Source organism: Aethalodelphis obliquidens, unplaced genomic scaffold, assembly GCF_003676395.1.
Source record: "Aethalodelphis obliquidens isolate GAN/ISIS:26980383/991018 unplaced genomic scaffold, ASM367639v1 scaffold37, whole genome shotgun sequence".
NCBI classification, from domain to species: Eukaryota; Metazoa; Chordata; class Mammalia; order Artiodactyla; family Delphinidae; genus Aethalodelphis; species Aethalodelphis obliquidens.
This window is the reverse complement of record NW_020837981.1, coordinates 11,597,928-11,613,036: the sequence shown is the minus strand read 5'-3', so window position 1 is coordinate 11,613,036 and position 15,109 is coordinate 11,597,928. Positions and strand designations below refer to the sequence as shown.

Here is a 15,109-nt window from a genome sequence, read left to right as displayed (position 1 = left end):
TTTTTTTTTTTTTTTTTTTTTTTTTTTTTGCGGTACGCGGGCCTCTCCCGTTGCGGAGCACAGGCTCCGGACGCGCAGGCTCAGCGGCCGTGGCTCATGGGCCCAGCCGCTCCGCGGCATGTGGGATCTTCCCGGACCAGGGCACGAACTGTGTCCCCTGCATCGGCAGGCGGACTCTCAACCACTGCGCCACCAGGGACACCCTGTTTAATCTTTTAAAAATAGATTTATTGAGGTATAATATATGTACCATAAAATTCACTAATTTTAAGGTTCAACTGTGCAACCATCACCACATTCCAGTTTTAGAAGGTTTCTATTACTCCCCAAAAGTTTCTTCGTGCCTGTTTTCAGTCAATCCCCATTCCAACCCTTGGCCCTAGAATCACTGATCTATTTTCATCTCTATAATTTTCCTAATTTCATATAAATGGTATCATATAATATACAGTCTTTTGTGCCTTCTCTTAATTAGCATAATATTTTTGAGGTTCATCCATATTGTTGCATGAATCAGAATTTCATTTTTATTGCTTAATAGTATTCCATTGTATAAATATACCATATTTTGTTTATCCATTCACTGATGTGTCATTTGGAATGTTTCCAGTCTTTACCGATTATTAAATGCTGTAATGAAATAGAGAAATCTTTGTGTAGACATATGTTTTCACTTTTCTTGACTAGATACCAAGAAGTGGAATTGCTGGGATATATGGTAAATATGTATTTAACTTTTTAAGAATCTGCAAAACTGTTTTCCAAAGTGGTGTACTAATTTGCAATCCCGCCAGCAATGTATAAGGATTCCGGTTTCTCCACATCCCTGTCAATAATTGCCAGTCTTGGGCTTCCCTGGTGGCACAGTGGTTGGGAGTCTGCCTGCCGGTGCGGGGGACACGGGTTCGAGCCCTGGTCCGAGAGGATCCCATATGCCGCGGAGCGACTGGGCCCGTGCACCACAACTACTGAGCCCACGGGCCACAATTACTGAGGCCTGTGCGCCTGGAGCCCGTGCTCCGCAGCAGGAGAGGCCACCGCAGTGGGGGGCCCACGCACCGCAGCGAAGAGTGGCCCCTGCTCACTGCAACTAGAGAAAGCTCACGCGCAGCAACAAGGACCCAATGAAGCCAAAAATAAATAAAATTAAATTTAAAAAATTAAAAAAAAAATTGCCAGTCTTTTCGATTTAAGCCATTCTAATGGGTGTGTAGCGTGGTATTAATTTATGTTATCTTAATGAATTATCTTTTAAATTTTGACATAATTTCAGATTAAAGTTACAAGAATAGTTCTCTCCTCTCTATATACACACATGCACACATATATACATGTGTACATGATACATAAGTATATATTTTAACTTTTCCTGAACCATTTGAGAGTAAATTGCAAACACGATGCAATTTTAGACTTTAGTATGTGTTTCCTAAAACCAAGGACATTCTCTTACATAAGCACAGTGCAATTATCAAAATCATGAGATTAGTACAAATATAATACTATTATCTAATCTGTAGACTTCATTTAGATTTTTCCAAATGCCCCAGTAATATCTTTTATAGCAAAAGAAAATCCAGGATCATGCCTTTTACTCAGTATTCATGTCTTCAGTTTCTTTTAATTGGGAGTAGTTCTTGATTCTTTTTGTTTCATGATATTGGAATTTCTCAACATTATAGGGCAGTAATTTTGTAAAATATTCCTCAATTAGTGTTTGATGTATCTTTATGATTATATCAGGTTATGAACTTTTAGCAGGAATACCTCAAAAACACTGTTGTGTTGCCCTCAGTGCGTTCTATATTAGGAGGCACATGCTGTTTATCCCAATAATGGTGATGGTAACCTTGATTATTTGTTTAGATTGTTATCTGCCAGGTTTTTCTACTATGGCATTACTGTGTTCCCCCTTGTAATTAATAAATATCTTGTTGTGAAATACTTGAGACTATGTAAATATCTTCTTCCTCCTTAAGCATTCATCAGTAGTTTCAGCATACCTTGTTACCATATGACCCAGCAATCCGACTTCTGGGCATATATCTGGAGAAAACTCTAATTTGAAAAGATACATGCACCCCAATGTTCATAGCAGTACTATTTATAGTAGCCAAGACACAGAAGCAACCTAAATGTCTGTCAACAGATGAATGGATAAAGAAGATGTGATATCTATCTATCTATCTCCAATGGAATATTACTCAGCCATAAAAAAATGAAATGATGCCATTTGCAGCAACATGGATGAACCCCAAGGTTATCATACTAAGTGAAGTAAATCAGACAGAGAAAGACAAATATCATATGATATCGCTTATATGTGGAATCTAAAAAATTGTAGAAATGAACTTATTTACAAAACAGACTCACTGACATAGAAAACAAACTTATGGTTACCAAAAGGAAAGATGTGGGTGAGGGATTAGCAGATACACACTACTATATATAAAATAGATAAACAACAATGTCCTCCTGTATAACACAGGGAACTATATTCAATATTTTGTAATAAACTACAATGGAAAAGATTATGAAAAAGAATCACTTTGCTGTACACCAGAAAACAACGCAACACTGTAAATCAACTATACGTCAATTAAAAAAAAAAAAAAGAAGTGGCAAGAGTGAGAATCCTTGCCTTATTCCTGAATTTAGCAGGAAGACTTTTAGCTTTTCACCAATGAGTATGATGTTGGCTGTGGGTTTGTCATAAATGGGCTTTATTATGTTGAGATATAGTCCCTCTATACCCACTTTGATGAGAGTTTTTATCATGAATGGATGTTTACTTTTGTCAAATGATTTTTCTGCAACTATTGAGATTATCATGGGAGTTTTAACCTTCCTTTTGTTAATTTGGTATATTACATTGATTGATTTGCAAAAGTTGAACCATCCTTGTGACCTTGGAATAAATCCAACTTGATGGTGGTGTATGATCCTTTTTATACGTTGGTGGATTTGGTTTGCTAATATTTTGTTGATGACATTTCCACCTATACTCATCAAAGATACTGGCCTGTAATTTCTTTTTTTGTAATGTCTTTGTCTGGTTTTGATCTCAGGGTAAATGGTGGCCTCACAGAATGAATTTGGGAGTGTTCTGATCTCTTAAATTTTTTGGAATAGTTTGAGAAGGATAGGTATTAGTTCTTCTTTATTTATTTTGTAGAATTCCCTCGTGAAGCTGTCTGGTCCTGGACTTTTATTTGCTGGGAGTTTTTTTTTAATTTTTGAATTTTATTTTATTTTTTATACAGCAGGTTCTTATTAGTTATCTATTTTATACATATTAGTGTATATATGTCAATCCCAATCTCCCAATTCATTGCTGGGAGATTTTTAAATTGCAAATTCAATTTCAATTCTAGTTATCAGTCTGTTCCGATTGTCTATTCCATCTGGACTCAGTGTTGGCAGGTTGTATGTTTCTAGAAATTTGCCCATTTCTTCTAGTTTGTCCAGTTTGTTGGCATATAACTGTCCATACTATCCTCTTATGATTTTTTGTATCTCTGTGGTATCAGTTGTTATTTCTCCTTTTTCATTCTTATTTTGTTTATTTGGGTCCTCTCTCTTTTCTTCTTGGTAAGCCTGGCTAAAGGTTTATCAATTTTGTTCATCTTTTCAAAAAACCAACTCTAGGTTTCATTGATTTTTTCTATTATTTTTTATCTCTATTTTATTTACTTCATCTCTGATCTTTTTTTTTTGCATTTGGTGTTGCTTTTATTTTATGAAAAAGCTCATTTCAAATCTACATTAAAACTAAGCTGAATACAAAGTCTTAGCGAAGGGGGTCTGGTGATTCTTTTTACAAAAACATGGCCGCTGTCCTTTGGCCTTAAAACTTCAGGAAGGGCACTTCAAATGGCTTCATCTTTGCACGTTTCAATGCCAGAGTATAGGAATAGACCTAGCGTCTACTGTCAGATGTTCATCAGCTACCAGAGCATCAAGTCTCTTCAGCAGGTCATTCTTTGGTAAGGAAATTACTTCCACAAATTCTCCAACTCCTGGCTTTGGCTCAGGCCTTAGGTTTTCAGCATCATCTCCATTGATAGTTACGGTCATGATGTGTGTGGTACAATTTGACAAACCTGGATCCATACATACAGCTGGAGAACATTCAGCAACATCTCCTTTATAGCCAGTTTCTTCCTCTAGCTCCCAAAGAGCAGCTGCTTCTAGGCTTTCGCTGTCATCAATGAGACCACGGGGAATTCTAAGCAGTAGCCTCCCAGTGGTGGTCAGAACTGCTTTACCAGAATGATACATTCATAATGAAGGGTTCTTTGAAGCACTGGGATAACCGGCCACACCATCAGCAGACTGTCCTTTCCTAGTTGTCCACCTCACAGTTTCCCAAGTTCTTGTTTTACCAGTAAGATCCCTGTCAGTTGTTTTATCAAGCCTGACCCAGGTTCCTTCTGAAATTAACTCTTCTGAAATAATAGACTGGTGTTTTGAGAAGAATATGCTGGTTCTAGTTTTCCCATTTTCAAACTAGTTAGTCTTTATAGTCCGCAGGCAAGAAGTTCACGCTACTCCCAGGCATGGGACAAAGGGATAGGTACTCCTTGGGGCGGGGGGGGCTGGGGGGAGGTGAAAGCATGGGTCTGAGGCCGTAGTCTGAGGAGATGTGGTGCTACTGCTCTCTCTAATCTTTATTAATTCCTTCCTTCCACTGACTTTGGGCTTTGTTTGTTCTTCTCTTTCTAATTCTTTTAGGTGGTAGGTTTGGTTGTTTATTTGAGACTTTTCTTGTTTCTTGAGGAAGGCTTATATTGCTATGAAATTCCCTCTTAGAACTGCTTTTGCTTCGTCCCATAGATTTTGGAAAGTTGTGTTTCCATTTTCATTTATCTCAAGGTATTTTCTGAATTCCTCTTTGATTTCATCATTGACCCATTGCTTTTTTAGTAGCATGCTGTTTAGTCTACATGTGTTTGTTCTTTTTCCCATTTTTCTTTCTATAGTTGATTTCTAGTTTCATACCACTGTGGTTGGAAAAAATGTTTGATATAATTTCTATCCTCTTAAATTTGCTGGGGCTTGTTTTGTGGTATATTAGTGTTTCAGGAAATAATCTTGGGGGAGGTCATCTTTAGAACTCTACCTACCAAAAGAAATTGTATATGATTTTCTTTTTGATCTATGAATTAATTAGAAACATCTTTTTAAGTTTACAAATGTATGTGAGTCTTTTGGCCTATCTTTTAGTTGTTGATTTATAATTTTACTGAAGTGTGATCTACATGTATTCATTGAAGCTCTCTTTGTGGTCTAGCATATGGTCAATCTTTATGAATAATTCACTTGTGCTTCAAAAGAATATGTATTCTATGAGTAAGTACAGGGCTATATAATTAGTGTTTGAGCTCAACCTTGTTGTTTTATTCAAATCTTACACATCCTTAATTTTTTCCCTATTTGATCTAGCAGTTTCTGAGAGAAGTGTATTAAAATCTTCCATTTTGACCCTTTTAGTTTAAAGATGAAGAAACTGAGGCCCAGCAAGTTTAAGTAACTTCCCCAGTATCCCACAGCTAGTTGTGGCACAGCTGGGGTAAGAACTCAGGTATTTCTCATATTGATATTTACTCCCAAGAGAAAGTCCAGTAATTTTTATTCTGTTAGTTTCTCTTATAATCACAATATTCCCTGTCAGTTCTGTGTTGTATTGGCCAATGGAAAACTGAGGGCCACTCTCTTTATTCCCAATTTGAATCTTAGGCTAATGTGCAAGTTATTGAAGCAAGTTATTTTAATTATGGGAGGGTTACTTTCTATAGGTAAAGCAGCTATCACAAATTCCCACAATTACACACACGCACACAATTTCCCATCTATTTCAAGGATAAGCACCCTCAGCCAGCAGTTCAACAGGATGGAATGATTCAGAAACACTAGTAGAGTATCTCCTTTGCTGGTCTTTGACCTTGTTACATTCTAATACAATATCACTCCCATTTTAAATTTTTTTAAAAGGAAAACAACTTTAATGAAAAAGGAACTCAGGTCATTAAATATAATTAAATACATTTTAAATATAAATACCATGTCTTTCCTGATTAGTATCAGGTAAATATCTAAACTATGTGTCTGAATAGCTAAACCATCTGTCTGAATTCTGGTCTCAAATAAAAATCTTAGAGACAATTACAAAGAAGATGCTTCATAGCATCAGGTGCATTTTTTAAATGATGGGACCTTTTGGGAAAATAACTTCAGTCTATTAGATTTCTGTTGTTCCTATTGTTGGTAATTCATTTATGGCTACACCCTTATAGTCTACTTTGCCTTTCTTTTTATCATTAGATTCTTATATAGTTTTCTAGACCATATATGACATTTTTGTAGATCCAGAGCATAAATAGGATGACTATACAATCCCAGACTTGAGGTCCTAAACATGAGAGTGAAGGCAGGCAGAGTGGTGCTGAGGAGGGCAGAAGGAGAATCTCTCACCTTCCCCAAGTCTAATCTGCCATCCCACTGCACAGCCCTTGCACATCTCCTAACTGCAACCCCAGACCAAGATCTGATCTGTACATGCTCCTTCATCTTGAGTCAGGGCACACACTGGGCTGGGCTTAGTTTGTGTGGTCTGGGCTGAGGCCTGCTGAGCAGCTCAAAAGTGCCACAGGGAGCCCACCCCATCTGAAACCCCCACTGACGGTCAACCCCAATCCACCCCATTACCACTCACCTGAGACCACCAAACCCAAATGCCTCATTCCCATTTTTAGAATCTCCTTTCCAGACAAACACACCTAAGTATATGATTTTCAAGCACATCCTAAGTAGAGGCTTCCCAGACATGAACTCTCCTTCATCATCAGTATAATGACCACACCTGAAGCTCATCAAACCTCAACTATCATGCATTGGTGGCCTTCCCGCTATCTCTTTCTTTACTTGGTCCCTCACCCCTCTGCATTGTGTAAGGATAATAATCACTCACTTTCAGGCAGACCAGGGCCAGATATGCCCATACTTCAGCATTGTAGTTGTTCAGTGCATTGGCTTCCGAGAGAGCATCCTCAGCCTCTGTGAGCTCATCCAGCTTGATAGAAAAAGAAGATAACGTGATTTGTTAAGTCAAAGTAGTTTTCACTTAAGCCAGCTGGAATCTGTTTAGCTGAAAATGCTATGTCCAAATAATATTGATATATGTGACCCATACTAATAATTTTCAACTTAAAAAATTTTTAGCAACAGAACTCTTTCTTGAAACAAAATCATATGTGGTGGTGTTACAATATATGAATGAGTTAAAAGTAGAACTGCTCTGAGGGCTTCCCTGGTGGCGCAGTGGTTGAGAATCCGCCTGCCGATGCAGGGGACACGGGTTCGTGCCCCGGTCCGGGAAGATCCCACATGCCGTGGAGCAGCTGGGTCCGTGACCCATGGCTGCTGAGCCTGTGCGTCCGGAGCCTGTGCTCCGCAACGGGAGAGGCCACAACAGTGAGAGGCCCGCGTACCACAAAAAAAAAAAAAAAAAAAAAAGTAGAACTGCTCTGATTAGAAAGTCAGGTACAGGAATCTGGAGCCCTGCCTGCTGGGCTCTCGAGTTACACCCCTCTCTTCTTCCTTCTCTCTATAGCAGGCCCATCAGGGCATCCATGAACCATAGAACTTCAGGTGCCAGGGTTGGAAAACCAGAAGTATTCACTATCATGTGTGCCTCATTCAGTGATTTCCCCATACACAGTGGGCTGTCAGATACATTTGTAGTTTTACATTGTACATCCCTTTCTTAAGTTAAAGTCCTATTAGCCCATCAAAATAGTATTGTTTAGAAAGCTTCTCTTTCCCCTAATATTAGTTATTGACAGCACAATCTTGAGCAATCAATACAACATTCAGAGATTCTAGGGCATTCCCTGAGCTCTGGGCACATGGATATCATTGCTGCTCCCTAATACTGTGAGTCTGTTTTGTAAAATCTTCCAAAAGGCCACCTAAGGAAAGGATAAGATACCTCTCTCTCCCCAGTAAAATCGTTCTTCATTTTTCATGTTTTAGAAAATAAAATAACTGGTTTCTAGGCCCAAGACAATATGAAGAATGGCCTTTCGGCAATGCCCATACCTTGGTCCACACTTTAAATGTCTCAGAGATATTGATTCATAATTTAATCAACCTATATTTGCTAAGGATTTATTTTACTCTGTGTCAGGCAGTATGCTAGATACTTAGAATAAAAAGAAAAAATACAACTTTTGCCCAAAGAATTCACTGACAGATACGTAAAAAATTAAGACAAAATGAAAACTCAAACACATAAAGAGTTCTGATAGAAAATAAGCATTTCTATAATAAAAGCATATATATATACATATATATACATGTATATATATATATATATATATATATATATATATATATATACACATAAATAATCTAGTGGAGGGACAAAGGAAAAGAGGAATAATTGTACCCCAAGACTAAGGGATGGCTTCAGAGAAGAAACACTGCTGAAGTCAATCCTGAAGGATAAATAGGAGTTTGTTAGCTATACTTCAAGGCATTCCAGGTAAGAGGAACTTCATATACAGAGGCACAGAGGCTTCAGAGAGCATGGCATGCTCAGGAAACTCTTAATATGCTTGTGTGGCTGGAGAAGGGAGGGAAGGGAGAGACAGAGAGAAAGAGAGAGAGAGAAGAGAGAAAAGAGAGAAAACAAAGGAAGTGATAAGACCAAGGAGTTAGGAAGAGACCAGATCATTCAAAAAAAATCTGAATATTATTCTGAAATAAGGGGTAGTCACTGAGGAGTTTAAATAGGGAAGTAACCTTGTATTTGCATACTTTAAAGACCACTTTGGTAACAACGCAGGAGATGAATTGAGGGAGGACAGGAGAACACCCTAGCAGGTAAAGAAGGGATGAGGCTTGAATTAGAGCAGTAAAAACACAGATGGAGAGGAGACAGTAGACTCAACAGACATTTAGGAGACAAAATCAATAGGATATTTGATGCCTAATTAAAAGTAATAGAATTAGACTAGGATAGTTATTAAGTTTCTGGCTTGGTTGGCTGGATTCATTATAGTCCCATTTACTAAGACAGGGAATACAGGAGAAGGTACAGGCTTAAGGAATGTGAGAATCCTTCTGAGATAAGTTAGGTTATATTTTGGATATGTACATTTTGAGGTGTCTGGGGGACCATCAAATAGAGCTGTCTACTACATTGTTTGATATAAGGGTCAGAACATGAAAAGTGTTATGAACTGAAGCTTTAGGATTCATTGGGGCACAATTGGTAGTTAAGACCACTGGGGTAGATGATATTTCTTAGGGAGAAGAAGTAAGGTGACAGGAGAAGAGCTGGCTATAGAACCCAGGAGGACCCAACAATTATGATGGGCAAAAGACTAGGAGCCAGCAAAAAAAGGCTGAGAAGGACACCAGAGAGGAAGGTGTGGAACTGGAAGGATGTGAATGCAATATTGTGGAAGTCAAGGGAAGAGAGGGTTTCAAGAAGGAGGCAGTCAGCAGGGTTAAGTGCCACAGAGACTTCATCAGAGGGTCTATTGCATTTGGCAATTAGGATGTTATAGGGGGCCCCCATCAGAGAAGTTTCAGCAAAGTGTTAAGGGGTATACACCTAATTGCAAGGAATTGAAGGATAAATGGTACCTGGGAAAGGAACAGATAATTCACATGATTTCAACTTCATTAGTGATGAAAATGTAAATTAGGATATATATCAAATTGGAAAATGATAGTGCCCATTGTTGATGACTTAACAGTAAAATGGACTCTCACACCCGGCAGAATATACATCAGTTTACAGCCTTTCTAGAAAGTGAGTTGACACTATACTTAAAAATTTTTCTACATTCTTTATAAATATATCCTAAGGAAATAACAGAATTAAGCACAGAGATTTATGTCTTAAGAATGTTTATTTCTGCTTTATTTATAATATATAGATGTAGAAACTAATGACATGTCCAATAAGTGGTTGGTCAAATAGATATGGTATATCCACACATAGGTATAGCATGACTAAAACATTGACTGAGGGGCAGAGATTACTTGGATACCTTAGCAGTGGGACTTAACCCAAGTTTTTTTTAGTTTCTATATCAATGAAAATATTTTTTATGCTACTTAAAACAAATAGAAGCATGATTTATGTTGAGTAGTTTGTACTGTTGGTTTCTTGTTCTTTTGAAAGTGCTGTTAGGTTTCTAACAGCTACGGATGTTTTACATCCTTTCTGGGAAGGTGGAGTGGGGGCATATGGCTTCTATATAAGTGATCATGTGTCCTGGTTGGCCTGGGACACTACCTGTGTCCCAGTGTAATTATTAATATCACCCTTTTCATTCTCAGAAGTGTCCTGGTTTGTATGATAAATTACATGATAACCTTACTTATGCATCCAAACCAGGGAATACCATGCAGTTATCAAAATTTATGTTTTAGACTATTTGATTATGTGAGAAGGTACCAATGCCATACTGTTAAGTAGAAAAAAAGATTCCAAAGCAGTAAATATATTATTTACAATTTTATACATTAAAATTACTTTCAGGGCTTCCCTGGTGACGCAGTAGCTGGGAATCCGCCTGCCAATGCAGGGGACGCGGGTTCAAGCCCTGGTCCGGGAAGATCCCACATGCCGCAGAGCAACTAAGCCCATGCGCCACAACTACTGAGCCTGCATTCTAGAGCCCATAAGCCACAACTACAGAGCCCGAGTCCCACAAGTACTGAAGCCCACGTGCCCAGAGCCCGTGCTCCACAATAAGAGAAGCCACTGCAATGAGAAGCCCGCGCACTGCAATGAAGAGCAGCCCCCGCTCGCCAGAACTAGAGAAAGCCCGCATGCATTAACGAAGACCCAATGCAGCCAAAAATAATAAATAAATAAACAAAAGAACTTTAAAAAAATTACTTTCACATACGTACGAAAAAAGACTGGAGGAAAATGCATTCAAATGTTAATAGTGGTTATCACTGAGTGGTGGGGATTATGGATACTTTTATGTTTTCTTCATATTTTGTATCATCCAAATTTCTATAACTATCATATTTTACATTTATGGTTAAAAAAACAGCAGTGAGGAATAGGAGACAAGGAATGTAAACAATTGTTTTGGTTAAGGGTAACAACCAGGGAGGTTGTTACTGTTGTTATTGTTTAATAAGAAGGGGAAAAGTACAGGGAAAGAGCTGATTGGGAAGGAAAGCTTAAAAATGTAAATCAAAGAGAAAGAAAATATTAAGAAAGTGAGGGATTAGGAGAAAAGGAAAGGGATAGAATCAAGAATACACATGAAGTTGGACAAGAACAGAAGAATGCATGCGTCTTTCAAAGATTAGAGGAAAGGAGGGAAGGGTGACTAAAGAGTTTATAGGGGCAGTGGAACAAAAGATCTACCAGAAGCTGTAGCAACTCCTCCTGAATATAGAAGGGACACAGAGCCTAATAAGTATCAATTAGTTTCTTTAATTTAATTGAGTAGATTCTTTATATCCCATATCACTTTTCTCTTCCAGATAACATAATAAAATTACAAGCTTATGTACCAAATAACATGAAATTTTTTATTATATAGCTTCATGCTTCAGTTTTTGTGGGATTTTTAAAGAATGTTTTATTTTTGTAGTTCAGATTGACCTTCAGTTTACTGAACAGCTTTGAAGAGCAACTTTTCATTAGAGAAGACTGCCCTGATAGCCTTCCTACCACCATCCAAACTCCCAGGATGCCTGGAAGGCCAAGGAGTCAAGCTCAGCTGTATGCATAGGCTAGTCTCAAGACCTGATCCTCTTACCTTATAACAGGCGATTCCCAGTCCTAGCCAGGTAAGGCATGAAGGCGATCTCTTACAGACTTGCAGGTAGGTTTTCTTTGCCTTTTCGTACTGTAGAAAGAAAGCACCACTAAGCTATTGATCTGGAAGCTTCAAACACTGCATTTCTAGGATAACCATGAGACTTCTGTAATTGTACTCCACACCAATCTAAGTTAGATGAGTCCTTGGATTATGTATATATATGTTTTTATATATATATATATATATATTTAAATATATTTTATATATATATATTTAAAATATATATATATTTTTTAAGACAACTTTTTAAGAGAAGTTTTATGTTCACAGCAAAATTGAGAGGAAAGAACAGAGATTTTCCATTTACCCACTGTCCCTACACATGCATAGCCTCTCCCATTATCAACATCCCCGACCAGAGTGGTACCTTTCTGTTAGTTAAGTCAAGCTAAGAATGCTTCGACTACTTTTAATAAAAGAAAGCTAAAATAATAGCTAAAATAACACTTACTGAGTTCTTAACAACTTTTTTAGTATCATAATGGTTAAAACCACAGACTCTAGTATTAGACTGCCTGGATTTGAATCCTGCTTCTATTAATTACTGGTTATCTGATGTTGGGCAAGTCACTTTACCTTTGGATGTAAAAGTGTCATCATCATATTACTATTCTTACTCCACAAAGATGGATGTTAATGCTTGAACTGTAATCAGGTCCCAGACAATGACCTGATTTACATAGTTACTCCCCATCTCTATTCCTCACCTCTTTCTCTTCCAGATATATCTGCCCCAGTCGCAGGAAGATGAAGTGCATCTCAGAAGCATCCACTACAAAACTAATGGTTCGCTCATAGCATGCCTTGGCCTCAGCATGATTTCCACTCAGAAAATAGAGATGGCCTTTCACGCCCCAGACGTTAGGGTTCTAAGAAAGTGAAGAACAAGTAGTACATGGGATGAGGTGGTATTTTAAAGTACATTAATGATCTTTGTTTAACATTTAAATTTAGATGAAGTCCATGTTCTTTTGCAAATTAGAAAGAGGGCCATTCAGTTGCACTGGGAGATACTGTTCTAGCACTGCCCTCTCATTTTTTTCTTGCATTCTTCAAAGCCATTTTGTCTTTGGGGAAAATATTAAGAAAAATATTCATGCATAACCATGATGATGTTCACAATGAGAAAGTAGAAGTTTAGGAAACTTGAAATAGATAAAGTGTCTGCTAAAGAGCTGTCCTTATCCTTTCTCTGTCCTTTGTAAAAGTCATGATTGATTAAGAAAAACAAATGGAAGGAAATTAGATAAATGAGTTTACTGACAGCTGATGACCCCCACCTCTGGTAACCAGAAATCTACCTGTGATATGGCATCACCACCTTTAAGAAGGACTACTTGTCCCTTCTCCAAACTAAACTTAAGACACTCTAGCAGAAGCTATTACCAGGTAGTCCATCTGAGCTGCTTGTTGAAGGTATTCCTCTGCTTTAGCAAAATCCTTCTTGAGTAGGTGTGTCTGGGCCAGCACCAAGTAATACTCACAGCTGGGGCCTCCATGAGGGCATAATAACTCATGTGCAAGCACTCTGTGTACATACTGCAAGGAAAACTCAGATTATAAGAAACATGTAAATGACTGTATGCTGTCAATTCCATAGCTCTCATGGTTGAAGATTATGTCTCTGATAATAAATAATAAGAAACATATTATAGAATGAAATGATTATCAATTTCAAAAGGTTAGAGGTGAATTATAAACATTCAGTATATCATGGTTCCATTACCAGCTATTCATGTAGTAACATTTCCAAGTGAATTATCTACAGTACTGTATAATTCTGGTCTTGCTGGTCATACTAGATGAGTTTTAGCCTATTGTGTAGCAGACAAAAGCATTTCATCAACCACCCCATTTTCATACGAGGTAACATTTTCAAGCATTTGTATTTATACGGAAACTTAGAGTGAGGCAAAACCTCCCTTTCTAAAATTCTAGACTCAGGATCTTAGAAACATAAATGTCTGTTTCTGACACACTCTCAAGCATTTGTTATGTTCACCAGTTTTATACTTTGGGCTATACTTTGTTTTAATATGATATAAGGCCTGCAAATTTGACAAAGTCATATGTACTTGCTAAGAAGAGGGGAAACCCTTCTTCTCCCTTTGTTCTCATCTCAGCCTATAATAATAGAAACTTCCACTAATAATGAAACCTTCTTAAGAAAATACTGACGGGGAGGCTCTGCAGCTGTTCCCTCTACCTGCATACTGACTCTTGGACATGGGGGAAAAGTGATTTATTTAATTAGGGAGACAGAGAGACTATTTCTCTATTGTGAAAGGTTAGTATATTAAAGCCTCCTGTTTAACATGGCCCACTCCCACCTAGTTCATAATTCTTGCCCTGTCTTGAGTTGCCCACCCTCAAGTGGCACATGCACTCTATAGGTTGAGGGCCAAATCTCTTGCCTCCTGGATCTTGCTCTCTCTCTTACTGCTCACTTCATGGATATGTTTCTCATTTCCTATGTGGTAGGTAGACCTTACAGGATGCTCTTTTTCTCTGAGAGGAGACAGCAATTCTCCAGCTGTTCTACCTGTGACTGCATGGGTAAATCAAATCTGGGACCAGTCACATATCCAGCCCAGTTATATCAATAAAAAATTAGTATTTTTATCCCCCCATATAGCACTGTGTATCTGTTTCCAATTGGTTCAGAACCTGGAAGGGAAGAAGGGTGTGCTTAGGCTCCTGTGAACCCCCAACACTCACATAACATGAGTTCCCACAATAAAGTAACATCAGGCTACATATGACTCAGAGTCTGATTTTGCTTTGCTGGTATTCTATAGGGAGCAGACGTGCAGTGAGGTCTCCTGATGCTCTCTGCAGAGAGTAGTTCATGTTTGAATGTTTATTCCATTGTGTCTATAGTGTGCTCTCAAAGCATGTTTGATTTCTGCATCATACACAGTTAAGCTTGCGAAGACATCACTATGACAGAATAAGTAGTTCATTAAAATCTTTCCCTCTACTTGCCCTTTTTCAAATATTCTGACCTGCACAGCATTGACCTTCATCAAGAAGCGTATGGTCTCCATGAAGATGGTGGCAGGAGTTTGGGAAACACTATAAAGGGTGGGATGCAGACAAGTAGATGACTCTTGACATTCTGATGCTTCTGAAAATATGATATTAAAATAATAGACAATTAGATATAAAGGAAAAATTCAGAAGCTCAGACACATAGCAGGGAGAGTATCCTACTCTAATATATGAGAGAAATTATAATCTTG

The 15,109-nt window shown here is 38.0% G+C and overlaps 1 protein-coding gene and 1 pseudogene across 5 annotated transcripts in view; both read right to left on the bottom strand.

Annotated features, from left to right (window-relative positions):
* Positions 1-15,109, bottom strand: part of CFAP70 (cilia and flagella associated protein 70) — an 88,292-nt gene that overhangs the window by 3,746 nt on the left and 69,437 nt on the right. For all 5 annotated transcript variants that reach the window (XM_027129905.1, XM_027129903.1, XM_027129904.1 and 2 more), the window contains 5 exons: positions 14,873-14,994; positions 13,254-13,406; positions 12,575-12,736; positions 11,805-11,894; positions 6,971-7,072 (listed from right to left, as the gene is read on the bottom strand). In XM_027129905.1, coding sequence (XP_026985706.1) covers positions 6,971-7,072; positions 11,805-11,894; positions 12,575-12,736; positions 13,254-13,406; positions 14,873-14,994 — 629 coding nt within the window. The remainder of the gene's footprint in view (positions 1-6,970; positions 7,073-11,804; positions 11,895-12,574; positions 12,737-13,253; positions 13,407-14,872; positions 14,995-15,109) is intronic.
* LOC113632516 (ADP-sugar pyrophosphatase pseudogene) lies at positions 3,676-4,502 on the bottom strand (annotated as a pseudogene).